The sequence below is a fragment of the Suncus etruscus genome, chromosome 3 (genome assembly GCF_024139225.1).
Source record: "Suncus etruscus isolate mSunEtr1 chromosome 3, mSunEtr1.pri.cur, whole genome shotgun sequence".
Classification (NCBI taxonomy): Eukaryota; Metazoa; Chordata; class Mammalia; order Eulipotyphla; family Soricidae; genus Suncus; species Suncus etruscus.
In genome coordinates this window covers 137,487,967-137,511,190 of record NC_064850.1, presented here as the reverse complement: position 1 = coordinate 137,511,190, position 23,224 = coordinate 137,487,967, and the positions used below count along the sequence as shown (strand labels likewise).

The window sequence follows — 23,224 nt, the reverse complement described above, 5'->3', positions numbered from 1 at the left end:
AGGCTACCTCTTAGGACGCTTGGCACCGCCGCCGCTTCCCGCCTCGCAGGCCTGCCGAGAGAGCGCTCCTCACATGCCACGCACCGTCCCCCGGGCTCGAGTGGAAGAGTGCGGCTCCCTCCGGGTGCCGGAATTGGCCGAGTGCGGGGCGGAAGCTGATCCCACCCCGCCCGACACCCGGACTTGCCAGCCGCGCCCACTACACAGCGTGCTCACGACCTCTGCGGCCCCTACGGCGCGCGGTCCTTCTGCACGTGCCGCCGTCGCCGCCGCCGCCGCGCGCTGCACCATGGGATTCGTAGTTCCTGCGGCGCGCGCCTCGCCGCGCGTTGCACCTCGGGACTTGTAGTTCCTGCCTGCGGTGCGGTCCGCGAGGCCACGACACGACGCGCTGCACGTCTCTCGTTCGAGTTCGAGCGCGGAAATCGCGCGAGATCTCATTCTCTTCCCCCCCCCCCCGCGAGAATGTCACCTGGAGGTGTGTATAGATTGGCGCACGTTCCGGAAGTGTCGTCACAACGCTCGCCGGCGCGGGAGCGTCGCTTCCGCATACAGACAGAATCCTGGAGAGTTGTATGGGGTAAGTGTGGCAGCTGCAGCGCCGGCCCTTCCTTCCTTCCTTCCTTTCTTCTTTGTCTTGTCCCGCCGAGGTGGAAGGAGTATTCCGGCTGCAGTCCTGGAATCACCTTGTCTAGTATATCTACCCGACCTCAGAGTCTTTCTAGTGCCCACCCCGGCCTGCCTTTGTGGGGGACCCCCCTGCGCTGTTGCACTCTGATCCCCAGCGAGGAGGTTGGTGGGGGGTTCGGCAGAGCCGGAGGAGCTGTGCCCAGGCCGTCCCAGGGAGGTGGGATGGATGCTGGCGGGGGTGAGTGAGGGCTGGACTGAGGGTGTGGGCTCAGAGGTGTTGCACAGAGGTAGGCCGCGCGGAGACTGGAGTGTGCGTTTTGGGTGGGAAAATTGCCTGCGGGCCTCTCTGCTCAGCCCATTTAATTTAATGTCCGGCGCCCTCCAGTCCCTGCGCCGGTTTGCATTTTGCATTGCTGGGTCGAGCTCATTGATCTCCCGTCTGAGCCTCTAAGCCCGAGGCGCTGGCCCCTCTCCTCCCTCCTGGGTCGTTTTCTGAGAAAGTGTAAGATGGGAGCTCGAGTCTCCTTTGTGTGTGGCTGAGTTTTGGAAGTCGGATGAAAAGACCGGTGTCACTTTTGCAAGTTGCATCTCGGATACCCGAGTAAAGATAAACGACAGGCCACGCTCCTATTGTATCCACTTTGAAGCCATCCACTGCGTTCCTCAGACTTACTCCTGGCTCTGCGCTCTGGGATCACTTCCTGCGATGCTGAGGGGTGGGGGGGGGGGGGCAGGGGATCCTGCAGAGTGTCAGGAATTGAAGCAGAGTTGTAGCGTGCAAAGCAAGTGCCTTACTTGTTGTACTATCGCATCCGCCTCAAGACAGCTCTCTTTGCAGTTTGTTTCTTGTTCCACTTGGATTCCCGGTTGCAAACAGCCTCCCCCCTCTCTATCATTCTGTCATTCATTCTACTGCAGAGTCCATCACCTTTTTCCTTATCTCTCTTATGTTGGAATAGAGTCGCCTTTAAATATCCAATTCGTGTCCATTCCCAAACTAACTGGAGGCAACAGTTAAAGTCAAAGTTGATATCAAGCAACTGAAAGTAATCATATCGTTTACTTTCCCGTATCAGAAAATAAATAGCAGGGAGATTGGAATTTGATAATTTAGTGGCAGACCATTATTCTATATAACCATTTTTAAGTAGTTTCTGAAAATGTTCTCTTTTCAATGATTTTTCTTTCTCATGATTCAGTTCAGATCGTATCAGGAACTGGCATTTTGTCATCATGGTCAACGAGACCTAAATATCTCTCTCCTGGGGCCGGTGAGGTGGCGCTAGAGGTAAGGTGTCTGTCTGCCTTGCAAGCGCTAGCCAAGGAAGGACCACGGGTTCGATCCTCCCGCGTCCCATATGGTCCGTCCAAGCCAGGGGCGATTTCTGAGCACTTAGCCTGGAGTAACCCCTGAGCATCAAACGGGTGTGGCCCCAAAAACCAAAAAAAAAAAAAAAGCTCTCTCCCTCCCGCCCTCCTCCTCTCTCCTCTTTCTTTCTAGATCCCTCTTTCCCTCTCCCCTCAAGGATGGATCCATGCTGGTCTCGGGCACCATAGCACCTTACCTGATTGCCAGCCCCCCAAAAGCTAGATCTCTAGAAACTCTTTGTAGTTTACAGTGAGTTATCTTTACACTCGACCATTCATTTTCTTTGACCATTTTTTTCCCCACAACTTTCAGTTCTGAGTTTGGTAAATCTCACTGTTTTTTTTTTTTTTCTTCAACTTTTGTTCTCACTTCACTACTTGATTTGAATAACAACAACCTGACTGACACTGAAATGATAATATAGGGCACTTTGCACATGGCTGACCCAAAGTCTATCCCTAGCACTCAAAGTCTCACCAAAAGTAATCCCAGGGTACCACCAGTTGTGGACCAAAAAATTAAAATGTAAAAATAATTACAGCCTGACATTATAATCATGATATATAAACTCTAAGGTGCTTGGAAATAAATTTACACTTTATTCAATGACTTCCTCTGTAGTTGACGTTAGTAAATTGGTTGAATCACTTAATACATGTTTCACCACACAATTTCTGTACTTTGGATAATTGAGTCATAGCTTTCCTTTTCTTACTTTATTCCTGAGGATATTTGAAAGAGATTAAGAAGCAGAGTGGGTGAGAAAATAAAAAAGGAAAAAAAATGATGCAGACTGAGTCTTGAAACTTCCTAAAGTTGTTTTCAATGGTCTATCTAATTTTGACACTCATTACAAAATAAGACTTTCAGAAGTCATTTGTGTCTACTCAGACTACACCTGTTCTGGGTACCCCGAAGATCTCATTCAGTGTCCACTAGGCTGGAATAGCTAAGAATTTTACATATTGGGTGGGGTAGTCAAATAATTCAATAAAGAAGTATATTTTTGAAGGTATAGATATTTCTTAAATTCTGCTTAATTTTTAATAAATTACAACTTATTAATAATAGGTTTTGGCTATTGTGCAATTTCTCAAGACTTGAAATTACTTTGAACCTTTGAATATCATTTCCAAAATTTCAGCTGCAGCATTGAGAGAGATTTAGTTGAGTTTACTCAGTTGAAATTGCTTTACTCAAAGTGTGTCTCTGATATCTTTCAGATGGATGATAAAGTTATACTGTCTTTATAAAGATATTATCTCTAACTTGAAAATATCCAGTTACACTACTGTGCCTATACAAATACTTTGTAGTACCCTGAAAACAACTTAGAAAGCCAGATTATAGAGTCAAGATCACAATAGAAACAATGGGTACATTTGCAACCTCCTGTACTTTACTTTTCACTGCTGGGGGTGTGACTCAGTAGAAAAGTGTTTGCTTTGCTTTGAGAGAGAGAGAGAGGAGAGAGAGAGAAGAGAGAGAGATATGGTAGGGGAAGAGGGAGAAGGAGAGAGGTGAGGGGAGGGTGGAGAGTGAAAGAGAAAGAAGAAAGAGAAGAGTGTGTAATAAAGCTCAGTGTAATATATGCCAGTTAATATTGTTTTAAATCCTTATAATGAGATTCAAAAGTGCAACTTTTTTTGATCATTTCAACGAAATGCCTTACTGGGTTAGAATTATTTTAATGACTTAGCATTAAAGTGTATAAGTAAGTAATATCAAATCCTTTTCATTTCAGTATAAGTTCATGAAGGTTTGCCATCTGTTAAAATAATCAAAATGGAAAATTCTACAAATGCAGAGAAATGTGAACAAATTTCCCCAGAAGCATCAGTGGATACAGAAACAGAGTCTTTGCTCAGTATTAGTAAAAACACAAGTGGTACCTTGCTTCCTCATAAGACTCCTGCCTCTGGGCATGTGGCCACACCAAAAAAAAGAAAACTGGATTCTGAAGGAGATCTTGAACAGGAAAATTCTAGTTGTGGGGAAGAAGATACTATTTCCAAGAAAATAAAATTAGAACCGGAAGTTGTCCCAGAGGAAAAAGGTTCTGGTGATGATGAAGGTATTTCAAGGAAAAGAAAATTAGAACCAGATCATTTTTCAGAAGAGAAACCTACTGGGGATGGAACTCAGAAAAAGAGAACAAGAGAAGTTGATATTTCTGAAAAGCAAAAGGTATGTTGAGTTGTTCTCAACCCTGTGCTGAGATTTTGTTTGTTTGTTTGTTTGTTTGTTTTTATCACTTCATTTAACAGTATAGTTTACAAAGTTGTTTATAATACAGTTTCATACATTCAAAGTTCCTCCACCAATCCCACCAGTGTGACATTCCGTCTAGAATTGTCCTCAGTTTCCCACCCATCCCCTATTATAATTTATTAAATACATTATTTAATTTTGTTCATTACAACAAAATGACAAATGGAATTATGGAAAAAAGAAAATTTGTGAAAATTGTTATATCTCAAAATTAAAGTGTGACTTACTATTAAAGTAAGTCACTGATGTTTACTATTTGTTTCTAGTTGAGCCTTCTACATTGTTTTGTTTATTGATCTTACTTGGCCTCTATGCTACTTTCCCTAGCATCTAATTTGCTGGCTCCTACTGAGCTGTCAGTATTGTGAAACTTGGTACAGCTGAGTGCTTCAGGACCTCCAGCATCTGTTCTCAGTCTGCCCACCTCCCGAGGATTCCCCAGAGTTTTCAGCCCAAAGACTGGTGTATTCTTGTATTTCAGTAGTTTAGCTTGGCATCTCTTCTGAGATTGTTTAAAAGCTGTGATGCTGTGAGTTGTGATGCTGGGTCTTCTGGTGTTATGGGAGTGGAATGGGAGGACACTACTCATCACCATTACAAGAAGAGCCTGGAAACCTGTATTCTTGGGAGTTTCAATTGCTTGGCATTTCTGCAGGGCTTAGTCATGAGGCAGTCAAGTTAGGCATTTGAATGGTGGCAGCTGTGGGGTATGGTTGCTGCTCTTAGGGCTTTGCCAGGGTGGGAACTCAGCTGCTCCCCTCCCAAGGGCACTCAGGGTTCTCAGCCAGAAGACTGGCTTCCTGTTAGTTCCATTGGTCTGCTTTGGCATCTTATGAGATAATTTCTTTAAAAATTTTATTATCAAACTGACTAAAATCTGAAATCTCAGCCTCAAATTTATTTGTTTAAGTTTTGTTTTTTAATTTTTTTAAAGGTCTATATAAGGTACCAATAATTTACACTTGCCTTTTCTAGCAGGGGCTTCATCTTTATATATGGTTTAGGTAGCTTCGATCAAGCTTTGGGAGCCAGAGGCTCTAGCCTTGCACACAGCTGATCTATATTTTATCCTCAGCACCACTTTTGGTTCCCTGAGCCCCACCACAGTGAACTGAGAGCATAGCCATCAGTCCTGAGCACTGCTGCCTGTGGCCTCAAACGAAACAATATAGTAGGCTTCAAAATCACATTTATCTTTATATTCTTATATTGGTAGTATTCCTTAAGCTATATTGTTTACAACATCATTACTGGAGTAGTTTATACAGATTCAGCTGAGTGAACATAACAACTTGATACTTATTTAGCTGGGATAAATGAGCTTAGTGCATCTTATTTTTACCTGGGAGTACTGTGTTGTGAATTAATTAAAACAGAGTCTAGTCAGTGATGGCTAACCTTTATGAACCCGAGTGCCCAAACTGCTGGACAACGTCCGGTCCTCACAAAGGCCAGTCCAGCCCTGTTGCCAGGTGAGCTGCAAAGCAGACACCAGCACACTCAATTCCACCGCGCTGCATACCTTAATTGCGGACTTTCACGTGTGCCAGCTGCAAGGCCTTCCCATGCCATAGGTTTGCCATCGAGGGTATAGGGAAATAGTTCTCCAAAGAATGAAATTCTGCAGGGCTGCCACTTGTCATGAATGGAAAGGGAACCTTAATTTTTTTTCTCCCCATCCCCTTCAGGAGAACCTTAGTAAAGGGAGGAACTTGACTTACTTTATAATAAGTTTTAAATAGCAGCAGAGTCCACATTTCAACTGAAATATTAATATAAAGTTGGTAAAAAGATGTTCTTGAGGTGAACAGAAAAGTGGTGGTTTTGAAACACTTTAACCTATCATAGTATTTTTTTAATTAATATATTTCTTGGGGATCTAGGGTGATACTACAGCAGGTTGGGTGCATATATTACACACCTCCAACCCAAGTTCGATCTCTGGCACCACTGCCAGGAAAGATTCCTGAGTGCAGAGCCAGGAATAAGCCCTGAGCTTTGGGTGTGGCCTCAATATCCCCAAAAGAAAAAATTTGTTATTATTGCTGTGATGATGATGTACTTAGCTTTTTAGGGCTTATTTTCACTTTTAATATGTAAAACATGTTTCATATAAGATTTGTCTATTTTGTATAGCAACCCAGCCACTGAAGTCACATTTAATGAATATTTGGAATATGGAGCTTGGGGGGGTTCATTTCTTTTTGGGGCCACACCTAACAACATTTAATTATTACTCCCTGCAGTGCTCAGTAGATCATAGGAGACCATATGAGATGCTGAGGATTGAACCCATATCTACTGTGTGCATAGCAAGCACTAAATTAGAATTCTGAAAAAAGTACTAGTTTCTTTTAAGATATTTTTTTTTTTTTGGTTTTTGGGCCACACCCGTTTGACGCTCAGGGGTTACTCCTGGCTATGCGCTCAGAAATCGCCCCTGGCTTGGGGGGACCATATGGGACACCGGGGGATTGAACCGCGGTCCTTCCTTGGCAAGCGCTTGCAAGGCAGACACCTTACCTCTAGCGCCACCTTCCCGGCCCCTCTTTTAAGATCTTGATACTGTAAAGAAACTGGAACACTGGTAGAGGGAAGTGGATACTGGTGAAGAAATTTGTTGGAACATGGTATGCCTGAAGTCCAGTCATGAATAATTTTGTAATTCACAGTGGCTAAATTAAAAAAATTTTTTTAAAGAAAAGGAAGATCAACATGAAAATTTTAAGCCTAGAGTATTTTTTTTTTAAATAGGAACAGGGGAATATCTGTTATTTGCGATTTCTGTGACTAGTGGCCTTGTTTACTGAAATCTACCAGTTTAAAATAGTAGTTTATTCTCCTATAGATCATATGCCCTTTTAAGCTTATTTTTTGCCATGTTCTCATCCTTAATTTTGTTTTATTTTCTTGTAGAATTTGGAAGTAGGTCACAGCACAGCAGTTGCTACCCACTACAATGAACTGCCGGAAGTTGGTTTGGAGAAACGTAGTGAGAGCCGTATTTTTTATATGAGAAACTTTAATAATTGGATTAAAAGTGCCCTTATTGGTATGTTGCCTCTCTTTAATTATAGTTTGTAATATTAAATTTTAGCTTGTCTTACTCCCCCACCCCTCATAGTTATTAAGCATGTACCAAGGTACTGTGTCTTTAATTTCTGCTCATTTAATTATCAAACTTCGGTATTAAAAAATTGGAGTCAAAATTAAAGCTGGATCTTTTAGGTAAATTCTTTTGATATTAAGTTTTAGTTGATTACATAAATTTTAGTTTAGGTGTTTCCTTCATATTAAATTGATGATCAAGTTTTCAGAAGATAATACTTTATACTGATATTTAGGTTACAAAGTGTTATTTTAACTTTTACTCTTAATAATATTGTAAATAACATTGATTAAAAATTAGGTTCTGTAAGTCAAGAAAATAGGCTTGCTTTTTTATTTCAAAGATGTGAGCTGGTAAGTTGTGTGTGTAGTTTTTTATTCTCCTATAGATACCTATGGGACTTGTTTTTCTTACAGTCTCTAGGAAAAAGTAAAGCTTAACAACTAAAATTAAAACTGCAAACTAAAACTTAGAGGATTGATGAAGACACCAACTTTCTGGAATAGCTGTTTTATGTGCAATCTTACCTATGAAATTAAATGGAAGTCAGTTTAGGAGATACTACTCAGTATACTTATTGTTTTGTGTATCTAGTACTCTGTCATGGTTTAGAAAATGTTAAAGATTCTGTTTATCTAGTTTTTCCACAATAAGATTATATTTTTTCCTTCCTTTTCCTCAATGCTCCCTCTCTTCACCTTATGCCTCATTTTTTAGGAAACAGAATTCTGTCTTGATTATATTGGAAATAGTAAAGTTCTATTTGGTTCATTTTTTACTGATTGTGATGAGGGCAATTAATTTTTTAAAGGTGAATTGATTTCTTTATTAACAATAGTTTTTAGCATTTTAATATTTCTCTTTAGTTTTTAATGCTTGTTTTATTTAAAGATAAAATGTTTTGATCCTGTTTGGCAGTCCCCCAAACTCCCTCCCCTTTTCCTAAGTCATTTTTAGACAATAATTTAAATAATTTAAAGGCACTTGGAACCTTAATCCTACATTCTCTTTAGCTTTTCCTTTTCTTAGCATTCCTTAGCTGTAACATACCCTTGGGTATTTGTTTTGTTTGTTTGTTTTTGTTTGGTTGGTTATTGTTTGTTTTGTTTTGGTACCTGAGATCAAAGGAGTTAGTCTACTAATAATAGCTAGGAATCTACTGCTATTATTAGTTAACCATTAGTGTTATTTTGTAAATTATGAGGAGACTTTCCAAATTTACTTAAGAGACTCAAATTCTGGTAATAGTGACTGAGAGATAGTACAACTAATAGGGCACTTGCCTTGCACACAGCTGACCTGGGTTTGATCCCTGATACCACATTTGTTCACCTGCACATGGACAAGAGTGATCCTGAGCACAGAGCAGAGCCCAAAATGAGCCTTGAGCACTGTTGATAAAACAAACCAAAATCAATACTATTATACTAAAAGTGAAAGGACATTATAGATTAGTTCTTATACTTTGGTATTAAGCTTCATTTGTTTAGGTCTAAATATGGCAATATTTAGCTTCAAAAAAGAGGAAACTTTAAAAAAATTTTATCTTGGCCCGGAGAGATAGCACAGCGGCTTTGTCTTGCAAGCAGCTGATCCAGGACCAAAGGTGGTTGGTTCGAATCCCGGTGTCCCATATGGTCCCCCGTGCCTGCCAGGAGCGATTTCTGAGCAGACAGCCAGGAGTAACCCCTGAGCACCGCCGGGTGTGGCCCAAACCCCCCCCCCCCAAAAAAAATTATCTTATAATTTTATCTTACAATTATCTTTATCTTACAGTTTAGATTTCAAAAAAATGAATGCATGCTATTTAATACCAAATCAAATTCTGAAACAAGTCTCCAAAAATCTGTCTTAAAGACCAGAAAGATAGTACAGCAGATTAGTCACTTGCCTTGCTTGAAGCTGACTTCAAGTAGGAGTAAGCACTGAGCATACCTGTGGCCCCTTCATCCTGTTTAATTATTTTTTTATTGTCTTAACCATCTTAAAGAGCAGAGACATACTCTTTTCATTAATATAAAAGGAACAAGTTATTTAATTTCTAGTCATATTTTGGAATACTTATTGTGTTTTTACATACATGGATATATAGTAGTTTGCCTTTTCATTATCAGTAAAAGCTAGTATGTTATTAGGAATGACAGTTTATGCTTTGATAAAAATTGGAAATCATTTTATTAAGATTGGTTTCTTTTTCTAGGGGAATTTCTAGAAAAAGTGCGACAGAAGAAAAAACGTGATATCACTGTTTTGGACCTGGGATGTGGTAAAGGTGGAGATTTGCTCAAGTGGAAAAAGGGAAGAATTAGCAAGCTAGTTTGTGCTGGTAAGATTAATAATGGCTTGGAGAAACGCATACAGGGTTAGTCAAGTAAAGGAGGCAATAAAAATCTTATCAAAAAAATACTATGTAAGAAAAAACAAACACAGTTGGTTTTTTAAGTGAGTTATGAAATTTTAATGATAGTGTTGTACAGTTGTTGAGCCCTGAATAACTTGTCCCTCTTCAAGGAAACAATAAGAAACTACTTGAATCATGTCTTAAACACAAACTAGAGGGCCTGAGGAATTTCTCAATAGATTCTATGCACAGGAGGGCTGAGTTTCTTTCCTGGGTGTCTGAGGCTCCTCCAAGCACTACTTCCTGCAGACTGCCAGATTTGGCCAGAATTTTTTTAAGACCCACAAACTTAGGACCTGAGCGATAGTGCTGCGGTAGGGCGTTTGCTTTGCATGCGACTGACCTAGGACTGACCTGGTTCTATCCCCAACATCCCACATGGTCCCTCAAGCCAGGAGCACATAGCCAGTAGTAACCCCTGAGTGTCACGGGGTGTGGCCCAAAAAACAAAAAATCCCACAGACTTGAAAAAGGCCTCCATTGCCTAGAGGATAATTCATTATCAGAAGTTTAATCAAGTCAGCTAAGAAGTCAGCCTTCCATCAAGTGTTCAAAACTAGTCATAACGCTAAAGCAGGTCATGTACTTTCCAATGTGAGATATACTGGTACCTGTGCAGTAAGTAGTACAAGTACTAATAATGATAGTCTAAATTGTCACTTCATAAATTTCTTAGCTATGTAACTACTGTGCACTGACAAGTGGTTGAGAACCCTAGATTTTGTACTTGTGTTTTTATTTTATTGATTTATAGAAATTAAAAAAAAGAATTAACTTTAAAAGATGGCATTAAAAAATTTCCCCTTTGCTCTGGGATTTGCAGACAGAACTGTCAGGATCCCCTAGGCAAATGTAGTAATGGCATTAGGTTTGAACTGAGGCCTGTTCTTTTCAGAAAAATGCTAGAAAGATGGCCACTGAGCCAAAACGCTGAAAAGCTCCTTGGGAATATGTATGATAGGAGGAAAGGTTTCTTTCAATTCTTTATATTTGCTGTGTTATATTTTATTTTACTAGTCATTAAAAGACATAAAATTTTATGAAAGAATTTTTAATAGCTTTAGGTATCTGACAATTGTCATCAGTGTTCAATCAAAACTCAGTAGTTGAGGCCATAGTGTAGCACAGGGGTAGGGGGTTTACCTTGTACTTGACAAGGACAGACCTCGGTTTTATCCCGGCATCTCATATGGTACCCCAAAGCCAGAGGCGATTTCTGAGCACATAGGCAGGAGTAACCCCTGAGCATCAACCGGGTATGACCCCAAAACAAGACAAGACAAAAAAACAACAAACCTCAGTAGGTAGTATTTTCTTTAAGGTGCTTATGTGGAGTCTGAAATGCTTTTGTTAAGCTTTTTCATTCCATACTATTTAAATACATTGGTTTGCTTTGTCCTTTGAATGGATCTTTATTACTGCCAGATTTTGTAATATTTAATTTATAATATATTTTCATGATGACAGTCAAGAAATTAATTATACTTGCCTAATTCCACTGTTTTAAAAATGTAAGTATTGGAGAGGTACCTAACTTTAAATTTTTAGAATTTTAGTTTTTCATTTGAAAGCTCAAATTTTTTAGTTGGCAACAAATATTGTACATATATTCCTGAAGTTGGGTTTACTTTGTTCTTTCTCCAGAAAAGGTCACAGTTCCAAATCTGAGAAACCAGTTTGTGTTTCTTTTGCATAAAAATGATTTGCTACTAAGAAAGTCACTCATACACCAGAGATACGGTGTTTGCCTTGCAGGTGGCTGACCTAAGACCACGATTCGATCCCCCAGCGTCCCATATGGTCCCCCAGGCCAGGAGTGATTTCTGAGCGCATAGCCAGGAGTAACCCCTGAGTATCACCGAGTGTGGCCCCAAAACAAAACAAAATAAAAAAGAAAGTCACCCATGTACCTCAAAGCACAAAACAGTCATATTAGTGTTCTTTTCATTAACCATCGAACTTGGTTATGCAACAGAAATGTTTTCTTTCCATTTCATTGCACAAAATATTAAAATGATGGGTAGTCAGGAAAGATTTAATAAAATTTTTACTGCTTTATTGTAGATCATTCTTATCTGACATGACTGTTTATGGTTTATAGTGGTGAGAAATGTAAGAGTATTATCTAAATGTTTTTATCTAGATATTATCTAGATATTGTTATCTCAAAATTGCTTTTTCATTGTAAGTGCAAATCTCATCACAAAGGAAAAGGAATTTTAACATTATGAAAATTCAACTTGGTATTTACAAAATAGAATATTCGTTTTATAATTTAAATTGGAATTTGAACTTTATCATAAGCATTTAAAAATTGTACAAGAACTTTTGTTACTACCTATTGATAAGAAAGCTTTTAATGCCTTTTGAAGTTAGTGTAATTGCATAAACTTTCTTATATTCTGAGAGAAATAGAACCTTTTGTTTGTGTTAAGGATATTATTTCATGACAAAAATTACCAGTTGAGATTAATGTCAATACTTGTGTCATTTTTTTTAATTTACATTTTATTTCTGTGACTCTTTTAACAATTAGTAACCCCTGTACCCTTTCTAGATATTGCTGATGTTTCCATCAAGCAGTGTCAGCAGAGGTATGATGAAATGAGAACTCGTTGTCGTGATAATGAATATATGTTCAGTACAGAATTTATAACTGCTGATTGTTCAAAGGTACATATTTTTGGTTATAGTTTTTAATTTTTATATTTCTTTTTGCATGATATAAAATATAGCACTATATATAATACATATAGATATAGCTAACCACTAAACCACCAACATGCTGACATGGGTATTTGGAATTGTTTTTTAGCAACTTGAATATTTGAAAACACTTTTTTTTTTAATGTGGTTCATTTTCCAGTTTTTTGATATAGAACTGAATTCTTTATATGTGCTCTTTACCTTGTAATTCATTATAGAACTTTTCTCAGCACATCAGATTCTGTTGTTTTCCACTTTCCACTTCTCTGAATCTCTTGAACTATGAAGTTTAGCAACAAGAGACACTTAATGAATTGTAAAAATGTCACTGTAAATTTTATGGTTTTTTAAAAAAATATTCTGTAATTATTGTAGCTATTATTATTTCAGATCTTTAATCCTATACATTTTCTTTGCAGATTTGAAAGGGAAATGCATAGGATATTGTTAGAAAGTCGTAAACTTTTAAAACAATAGATTCTTTAAAATAAATTTAAAACTGCATTTTTTAAAAATCTCAAAGGCCACCTTTTTTTTTTTTTTTTTAATGTAATTTAGGAGCCGGAGAGATAGCATGGAGGTAAGGCATTTGCCTTTCATGCAGATGGTCAGTGGTTCAAATCTCGGCATCCCATATGGTCCCCTGAGCCTGCCAGGAGCAATTTCTGAGCCTATGTAGAGCCAGGAGTAACCCCTGAGTGCTGCCGGGTGTGACCCCCCAAAAAATCAAAATAAAAACAAACAAAAATGTAATTTAATTTTTTTGTTGTTGTTCTGGACTTGGGAGTTATACTTGTTGCAGTGCACCAGGAGTTGCATACTTCGTTACAATCTGGTGGTTGCACTAATGTCATCAACTGGATATCACATTTGGTGGGAAAGGGCAGTTGTGAATGAAAAATCAAGTATGCCAGGCAACCATTTGCCATGAAGTAACATCTTTAGGGCTTCAACACTATGGCTTTTTAACCAAGGTTGTTACACAGAATAATTTAATTTTAGCTTTTCAAGTTGATAAAAGAGTCGGCTCCTTTAAATGTCATATTTGATACTTTAAAAACTTAATTTCAGGGACCAAAGTAATAGCATATTGGGTAGGGCTTGTACGTGGCCAACCCAGTTTTGATCCCCAGCATCCCTTTATAGGGATCCTGAGCACCACCAGAAAGACCCCTGTGTGTAGAGCCAGAGTAACCCCTGAGCACTGTCAGGTGTGGCCCCAAAATAATAACAACAAAATCCTAATTTCATAACCTCTACTTGAAATAACAAGGCTGGCAAGGCATTGGCCTTGTGCATATGGCTAACCCTGATTCAATCTTGCTACCACCTATGTTCCCCTGAGTACCTCTATCTATCTTTGAGCACAGAACCAGGAGGAAGCACTTGAGCACTGTCAGTATGATCCCTAAACAAAAGCAAACGAAATAAAAAATTAATATGAAGATGGGAATATACTGTATTCAATATACATTTTATATATAGTTACATAATGATTAAACCAAATAAAATATCATATATGTAATACATTTTTTATGCATTTATATGTATGAGAGAAAGGACAATTGTGGGGTGGCATGCTTAATTTTATGACAATTCTAGAATTGAAGTCACTGGGTAATTTTACATTGCTATTAACTTCAAAGAAACCTTTAATTTATTTTAGAAACTTTTGATGGACGACCTTTGTGACAAAGAAATGTCCTTTGACATCTGCAGTTGTCAGTTTGCCTTTCATTATTCATTTGAATCATATGAACAGGCTGACCTAATGCTCAGAAATGCTTGTGAAAGACTTAATCCTGGAGGCTATTTTATTGGTACTACTCCCAACAGCTTCGAATTAATGTAAGTATTTTCAATTAGTTGTCATTTGCATAAGACTTTGTAATCTTACTTTAAACAGATGTTTTCCAAAAATAGAAAAATTTCTTTTTGATTTTTGGGCCACACCTGGTGGTGCTCAGGGGTTACTCCTGGCTATGCACTCAGAAATTGCTCCTGGCTTGGGGAAAACTATGGGACGCTAGGATTGAACCGAGGTTCGTCCTGAGTCAGCCGCATGCAAGGCAAATGTCCTACCACTGTGTCATCACTCTGGCCCCCCAAAATAGAATTTATATGAGAAATTTGTGCTGATCTCATAAGGGCTGAATACTTTGATAGAGTACTTGAGCGGGTCCTAAAATTCAAAAGAGAGATGTATGTATAAAGCAACAAAACCAGGGAATAGACAATACTTAGTGGAGATATATCCCGAGATTTTGCCAACAGAATGAGATATTGAGGCTGCTGGGCCATAAGTACATTTCATTGAGGCACTGGGACAGGGACCTTCCTGGAAGATTATTGATAATAATGGTGAGGTAGCATTCCAAATATAAAACAATAATGTGGAAATTTGTAGATCAAGTCATTTCAGTTATAAATAACTGGGATCTTTAAGGAAGACTAATGTTATGGGGCTGGCGAGGTGGCGCTAGAGGTAAGGTGTCTGCCTTGCAAGCGCTAGCCAAGGAAGGACCATGATTCGATGCCCCGGTATCCCATATAGTCCCCCCAAGCCAGGGGCAATTTCTGAGAGCTTAGCCAGGAGTAACCCCTGAGCATCAAACGGGTGTGGCCCGAAAAATCAAAAAAAAAAAAAAAAAAAGGAAGACTAATGTTAGAATGAGCCAGAGTTTATATTACTGAATAAATCACAGATCGGGTTACTGATTAAGCAGTGGCTTAACCAGAACGCAAGTGTTACCTTTTTCCATTCTAATTTCTTTTAGTGAGGTTGTAAATGACCTTATATATTGCCTCTTAGAAGTAGTTCATATATGCTCCTTGAGTGTCTCAAAAGTTACATTTGTGGGGCCTAAGATAGCACAGCGGGTATGGCATTTGCTTTGCACACAGCCAGCCGGGTTTAATCCTCAGCATCCCATTTGGTCCCCCAAGCTTGTCAGGAGTAATTTCTGAGCATAGAGCCAGGAGTAACCCCTGAGCACTACCAGGTGTGCACACCCCCCAAAAAAGTTATACTTTAATATTTTTATGTGTGTTTTGATCAGAGTAAGTCTGAGCTAATAACAGTTTTCATCTTTTATTTTGATTTGGAATAACCCTTAAGAAAACGTCTTGAAGCTTCAGAAACAGAGTCATTTGGAAATGAAATATATACTGTGAAATTTCAGAAGAAAGGAGATTATCCTTTGTTTGGCTGCAAATATGATTTCCACTTACATGGCGTTGTTGATGTTCCTGAGTTCCTGGTCTATTTTCCATTGCTAATTGAGTAAGAATATCTTCAATTTGTAAACTATTTATTCTCCTTTTATTTTACAAAAGAAAAAGGAATATTTGAAAATGTATTTTTATTATTCCTTATTTTAATTGGAATTCATAAAATGTATGGTCAGAGAAAGAAAGGAAATAAGTTTTTAGTACATTGTAGCTTGGGGCTTTTAGTTAATAAACTTTGTTGTTTATCTTTTAATATAATCAAAAAGATAAAGTATTAGATGAAATTTTTTTGTTTTGTTTTGTTTTGGGGTCACACCTGGCAACGCTCAGGGGTTATTCCTGGCTCTACGCTCAGAAATCACTCCTGGAAGGCTCATCCTTCTGCATGCAAAATATAACAGCAAATATAAAAAGAGTTGAAAGAATCCTTTCCTTCTATCATACATATTCCCAAGGAGCTTTTCAGCTTTTTGACTCAGTGGCCATCTTCCTAGCATTTGTCTGAAAAGAACAAGCCTCAGGTTCAAAACTAATGCCTTTACTGCATTTGCCCTACCATCTCTCTGGCCCTTAAGATACATTTTTTTAAATGCTAAATTATTAATAACCTTTTCTACTTAAATTGCCTACTGATGGTGAATATATAAAGTCATGAGACACCACTTCATTACTTCATTTGTTTTTTGGGGAGGCCATACCCAGAAATGTTCTGGGGTTACTCCAGGCTTTTCACTCAGGAATTAATTCTTACAGGTGCTCAGAGGAGCATATGGTTTGAATCCAGGTCAGCCATGTGCAAGGCAAGCATTCTACCCATAGCTATACTATCTCTCCAACTCTGACTTTACTAGTTTTAAATATTAAAGCATGTATTCAGTCATTGAAATAAAATCTAAAAATATATAGAATTATTCTCATTGTATTAAGAACTAGAATAAAAATAATTAACTTTTATATGACAAGCCTATTCAAATTGGCCACAAAGAGCCTTCAAAATTAATATATAGTATATTTTATACATGTAAAGAGAGTATATCTTGTCAGGTAATGAAGCAAAGTTAAAAAAATTTTGGGGTGTCCATTCCCAGCAATGCTCAGGTTTCACTCCTGGTGGTGTTCAGGGGGCTGACCCCTGATTGGCTGCTTGCAAGGAAGGTACCCTATACATTTGTACATTTTCATTGCCACCATTAAGGATCAGGTTAAATGGAAATCAATAGAAGTGTTTCTCATTGTACTTCATTCTTGTCTTAGAGTTTTTCATAACTTTCTTGCATATATATTATATGAATAGTTCCACCTGTGACTTGTGGACATTGACTGCATATTTCTTACATACATGAATGGTTATTGATATTTGCTCTTTATTCATTTGTACCTACTGTGAGTTTATAAAGTCGATGATAATTTTTAGTTAAGTTCAGAAGATGTTAAATTGTAATAATTAAATTTAAGTCTAATAATTTTAATTATTAAAATTATTTTGTAAGCCTTTATATTAAGTAATCTTTTTCTTGAGACAGAATGGCAAAGAAATATAATATGAAAGTAGTTTACAAGAAAACGTTTCTGGAATTCTATGAAGAAAAGGTTAAGAACAATGAAAACAAAATGCTGTTAAAACGAATGCAGGCCCTGGAGGTAATTATTTAAAAATGATGTAAAAAGTTCAGTTTGTGGTTACCTTATTTAACTGTTTTCTGAGATTTTATCAAAGCCAGACATCATCTTTATAAATTTTTCAGACTGTTTATCAGTGCTCAACCTTACGTATCTAGGGTGGAACTTGGACAAAAATCTTTCTGTGGTGGATGCTCAGTAATACTTGATGATGGAATTAATGCTGTTATCAAATTTTATTTTTTTAAATAGCCCTAGCTTAAAATCTGGTTTCTCAAACTCAGAATTACTGGCCTTTTAGAACTATTTGGGGAGTTAAGGGATGTGGAGTGGCATGATCAGCAATATTTCTCAACTCTATCTTACTTGGTACTGGGAGCTCTCCTGCGCTTAGCTGTGACAACCAAAGATGACTCTAGATGTCCACAGTGTGCAGATTTGCCACTTCTGTACAATATATTCTCATTAGTTATTTATGCCAATAATTTAGAACCATCTTGACTAGAATAATCTAGAACAAGTTCATATGATATGTAATTTTTTCCATAATTGTCTATCCATAATTTTCTTTTTTTTTTTTTTTTTTTTTGTGGTTTTTGGGTCACACCCGGCAGTGCTCAGGGGTTATTCCTGGCTCCAGGCTCAGAAATTGCTCCTGGCAGGCACGGGGGACCATATGGGGCGCCGGGATTCGAACCGATGACCTCCTGCATGAAAGGCAAACGCCTTACCTTCATGCTATCTCTCCGGCCCCTATCCATAATTTTCTATTTGGCTTTAGTTCTTGCTAGAGGCCACATACCTGGTTGCAATGCTCACGTTTAGTCATGTTACTGGCCTTGGGTTTATACTTCTAGTTGCATTACTTGCATACAAAATAGGAGTTCTATTCCTTTAATTGTGGTGCTCACACGCATTCCATTCTATCGTTCTCACTGTGTTGCTCACACACATTCTTGCTAGTGGTCACATTCCAGATCTCAGACTAACAAGGGTCACACACCCAACTGTGAATAGCACTCACATGTAGCTGAAGTGCACCAGAGATCACATACACTGTTTTGACACTAGTGGTTTTCTAGGATCATGCTCCACACACATGGTGTCCCTAGGTAGAAATCAGATCCAGGCTTGTATCTGTGCTGCAGGTGTTCTTTTTCTCCTGAATTTAACACGTTTTTCAACATTTCTCATTTTCATAGCCTTATTCTGCAAATGAACATTCTAAACAGATATCTGAAAAGGTAGATGACTATCGACATGCAATAGAATACATGAAGAATAGTCAAGTAAAGTTACCTCTGGTAAGTTTTCTTTTATATATTTCATTAAAAATGAGGGAAGGGGCTGGAGCAGCAGCACGATGGGTAGAGTGCTTGCCTTGTAGGCAGCTGACACAACTTCAGTCCCTGGTATTCCATATAAACCAGGATCACCACGAGTAATCCCTGAGTGCAAAGTAGTAATCCTTGAGCATCACTAGATGTGGCCCAAAAACCAAAAATAAAAATAGAAGTAAAGCAGAACAATTTTTTTAAATGGAGGGAGAGATGCATATATTACATGAAAATAATATCATTTATTATTTCACTAACAGTGCTTAGGATTACCAAGTTATATATCACATACACATTAGCATGTATCCCCTAATTTAGGACTTTTATGGCATGGAAAAAAATGTACTTCAGTATGTAATATGGACTGCTATGTCTGACACAAAAGGATCGGGAACGTTTACAGGCATCATTTGAGAGTTTCTTGATATATTGTATCTTAACCAGTAACCATGCCTTGATAGTGCCCCATAAATAATATTGGGGGATCATAAACTTATGTGGGAGAAATTCTCACATACACACATACACTCACAAATTTTGTTTTGTGAGGCTGGAGGGAAATTGGGCCACTGGCAATGCTCAAGAGTCACTCCTAACAGTGTTCAGAAGGTCTTTTGTATTGCCAGGGATAGAACTGGGTCAACTTCATGTCAGGTAAGTACTTAATCTCTGTACTCTCTAGCACCTTATTTTTACTTTTATGTGGAGGTTTGTAATTTTGAGTATAAATATAACAAAATCACACTCATGTGGGGCTTTTGGGTCATACCCAGACGTTCTCAGGAGTTACTTACTCCTGGCTCTGTTCTCAGAAATCACTCCTGGCAGGCTCAGGAACCATTAGGATGCTGGGGATAGAACCAGAGTCAATCCCGGGTTGGTTGCATGCAAGAAAAATGTGCTACCCACTGTGCTATCACTCCAGCCTCTCATTTTGATTTTTTAAAATGATAGGCCTTTTAAGTTTTGTTTTTCTGCTCCAAATTACAAAAATACCCTCTTCACATTCACCCTTTGAAAAATAAGTGTGTGAGAAGAGGGTGGAAATGTTGAGAAGATGACATTATTGGGTTAATTTCATTTAAAAGGTTGATTTTATTTTTTATATGTTCTGATTACAAAATAGCAGTAAGATTATGTAAGTGAAGTTAGGGTTATTTGGATACATGTTTTTTCCTATCTCATCTAATTTTTTTTCTTAATTAGGGAACATTAAGTAAATCAGAATGGGAAGCCACAAGTAAGTAGATTTACTGATATTTTTTCATAATGACCATTAAAATTGAAAACTTGAGAATTTGTCTAATACATGAAGCTGTATGTATGTGTATTTGTTTCCACAGAGATTCCATGTCTAGTTTCCCCCATTATTGCATAGCTGTTTTAGTTCTAATAAACAGCTTATGTAGGTCATTGCTGAACATAAAGTTTTCATGAGTATTCTTAAGCATTTTTATTGCTTGTTACTACATTGCCATATGCAATGGATATCCGTACTCCAGATTTTGTTTGGAAGTTTGCTCATGGAAAAAACTATTATTTTTATTTATCTCTTCATTAGAAATGACAAACATTTGTTTCATGTTACTGACATATACAAAGTATTCTGAAAATAAGGTAAAATAAATTATAATCTATCTTGCGTGAGTGTACTTTCTAGTAGAAAAACATATGATATACATAACAAAGCAAAATGTTTCAGGTGCGGAAGAAGCTATAATAAAAGTAGAAAAGAAAAGGTTTAAGTGAAAGCTAGTGAATTTGGGAAGTAGTTATTGAATATTTGACATGTTCCCAGGTACTAGTTTAAACTTTTCATTATTGTAGTTTGTTTAATCTGCTTTTAAGAGATTAACATTCACTCCCTTTCTACAGATGAGAATTTAGTTAAGTAAGTTGACTGACATTGCAGAGCTCATTCAGGTGGTCCATACCTCTAAACATGATCTCACAGAAAAGCCCATGAGACGTGAAAAATGCTTTTGGACTTGCTGAATTAGATAGAGAGGGAAACAGCTGAATAAAGCTCTCATTTTGAGCTTATTTGCCTCACAGTAGTGTTAGTCTTATTAGAAATTGGATTATAATATTTGTTAAAGACAATGCTCTTAAACAAGCTGAGAAATATATGAACTGAAACAAAACTGTACGTCTCACTACTTCAACTACTTTCTTGAGAGTGGGAACAGGAAAGGTCTCCTTCCTATCTTTCCCATGGTATGGTATAAGAGAGAGCTTTGATCTGACTTTGTGATTGATAGTGACCTGGTTGTACATTAGGAATCTAAACTTTTTTCTTAGTGAAACGAGAGAGTTTTTGTTTGTTTTTAACTAAATTTGCTTAAATGTGAGAAGATAGAAATGCATGCTCAAGAGAGAAACTGGGCTTTTCTGGATTAGAAAAAAAAAAAAGCATATAGACAAGCAAACAAGGTAGTGTAGTGCATTCAATGGGAGAATGTCTTAAAGAGTAAGCCAGAGGACTATTTTTATATTAAATATGCATCTTAGTGATGACATATGAAAATTGAGTAAGATGTGGGCCTGAAGTTGAAATCAATTGGATAAGGAACAGCAGACAATTTATTGTGAGAGTCTTGTATTTTGCATCAGTCTGCTCTTTGATTCCACTACTCTAAATGGTGGATTTTGTGGATTGGTGAATATCTGAGTGTAATGTAGAAGGGGAAATAAGATGCAGTTTATTGTCTTAGAGTCAAAACAAGAAACCTTATTTATTTAAGAAAGTGTATTTTGGAGCTTGAAACATGCAGGAAAATAACTATTGAGGCCAGACAAATGCCTGACTCATATTTCTGACTCATATTTCACACCAGACCTTCCAAAATTCTTGAAAAATAGGCTGAATTTTTATATGTTACACATATTCTCACTGATTTTTAAAATTCACTGTATAGAATACCTGGGAGCATTAGTCAGTAAGTAGTAAGAGTGGTGCATTTATATGACCTATTTTGTTCCCCCCAAAAAGAATTAAGTCATACTTTTGGGGAGGAAGGTTAAATTTTTTGTGTTTTTGAATTTTTTCTTATCTCATTCTGTTTCAGATAGTAAGAAATTTTGAATTGACTTTCTTAGGAGCTGTGTTTACTGAATATTAGTATCAAGTGGGTATATGTTTAAATAAATACATGGGATTCCATATTCCCTTAAAATGAGTGAAAATAATAGAGACTTTTGTATATATTGGAATATTTTCTTTAGTTATTTTAGAAATGAGTCTCCAAATTATAATGAAGACTGAAGGAGTATGTTTTGTTTACATTGTGGATATGGGAAACCAAACTTTTAACTTTGATTTATTTTCTTTCAGGTATTTACTTGGTCTTTGCATTTGAGAAGCAGCAGTGAGCACATGTTAAGTAGCATCAAAAAAGCTATTCCATTTTATACATATTTAAATGATCCATCTGAAGTAGACTTGACAACTTTTCTGTTGATTTTAATTTTCTAAATCTACACGATGCTGCCAGAAACACTACTGTATAAATTCAGCAGTTGCTATGAGAGATCAACTTTGGTGTTTGAGTTGGGACCCTAATCTTTAAAAGTCTTTTTTAAGTATTGTGTAAGGATACATTTGCTGTAATTTTTATTTTCTCATAAAATGTATGTGTGAAAAGCTGCTGAACTCTTGCAGTGATCTGATCTGTTCAACGTTTGTTTATGGTGTTAAATGTATTACAGTGGTAGAATTGATGTAGCATAGTGGTTTTCAGGTGCATTTGCTCACTTCATGTTTTTCAAGATTAGGTAGACTATAAGTCTTCAATCTATTGCTAAAATTTAAAACTAAAATTTAGATTCTTAAGTTATTTGCTTAGGGTTTATTTTTTAGCCAACTATATATTTCATTACAAATAAGTCATCTGATAATACAATACAGTTCTGGATCTGGATAAAGTTAGTTTTTACATTATGATCATATTCTCTTTAAGAATTTTCTGTAGTAATTGCTAATAACTTGAATTAATAAAAATGTATAATTGCCCTTCATTGAATAAAAAGGTCATAGTTTTTCTCAAGATTTAATGAGAAAACCCTGTAAATCTTACATAGATTTATCCAATTCATATTTGACACAACTCAGGAGGATATGATTAAGGAAGCTGACAGATAAACTTCAAGTTAGTTCTCTGTAATATTAGATCAAGGTTCCTGGCACTAGATCTGTTGCTACAGATTTTTTTTTATCACCTTTAGCTTAGAGTAGCCTTATTTATTCCTCTTCAAAGTACATTGTACTAGGAGCAGTTCAAGCTGACATTTCGATACCATTTAGCATTCGTATTTACCATTTCAAAACTGTTTTAAGTATTGCCTGCCCTGACTTGTCAACTCTTTGAAAACTGACACCTGGGTAACTGTTATCATTAACTTACAGCACTATATATGAAACATTGTGTATAAAAAATTGTGGTGTATAGACACCATGTATAAAAAGTAGTGAAAAAAGCAGAGCAGTTGTTGCATATTCTCTCAAAATTGGTGTAATTTAATGCATGGTTTCTGTAACTAGTGTACTTGTT

The 23,224-nt window shown here is 37.3% G+C and overlaps 1 protein-coding gene across 1 annotated transcript; it reads left to right on the top strand.

The window, feature by feature from the left end:
- Positions 1-532: 532 nt before the first annotated feature.
- On the top strand, positions 533-22,326 carry RNMT (RNA guanine-7 methyltransferase). Its single transcript, XM_049770081.1, has 11 exons — positions 533-580; positions 3,744-4,186; positions 7,187-7,322; positions 9,580-9,705; positions 12,338-12,453; positions 14,153-14,334; positions 15,605-15,769; positions 17,241-17,358; positions 18,540-18,641; positions 19,881-19,914; positions 22,009-22,326. The coding sequence occupies exons 2-11, from the start codon at positions 3,785-3,787 to the stop codon at positions 22,044-22,046; spliced, it is 1,419 nt and encodes a 472-aa protein (XP_049626038.1). The 5' UTR covers positions 533-580; positions 3,744-3,784; the 3' UTR covers positions 22,047-22,326.
- The last annotated feature ends 898 nt before the right edge of the window (positions 22,327-23,224 follow it).

Coding starts and splice junctions, on each gene's coding strand:
- RNMT (XM_049770081.1), top strand. CDS start 3,785: ATGGAAAATTCTACAAATGCAGAGAAATGTGAACAAATTTCCCCAGAA. Junction 7,323..9,579: donor GATTAAAAGTGCCCTTATTG/GTATGTTGCCTC, acceptor TTCTTTTTCTAG/GGGAATTTCTAGAAAAAGTG. Junction 14,335..15,604: donor CCCAACAGCTTCGAATTAAT/GTAAGTATTTTC, acceptor ATAACCCTTAAG/AAAACGTCTTGAAGCTTCAG.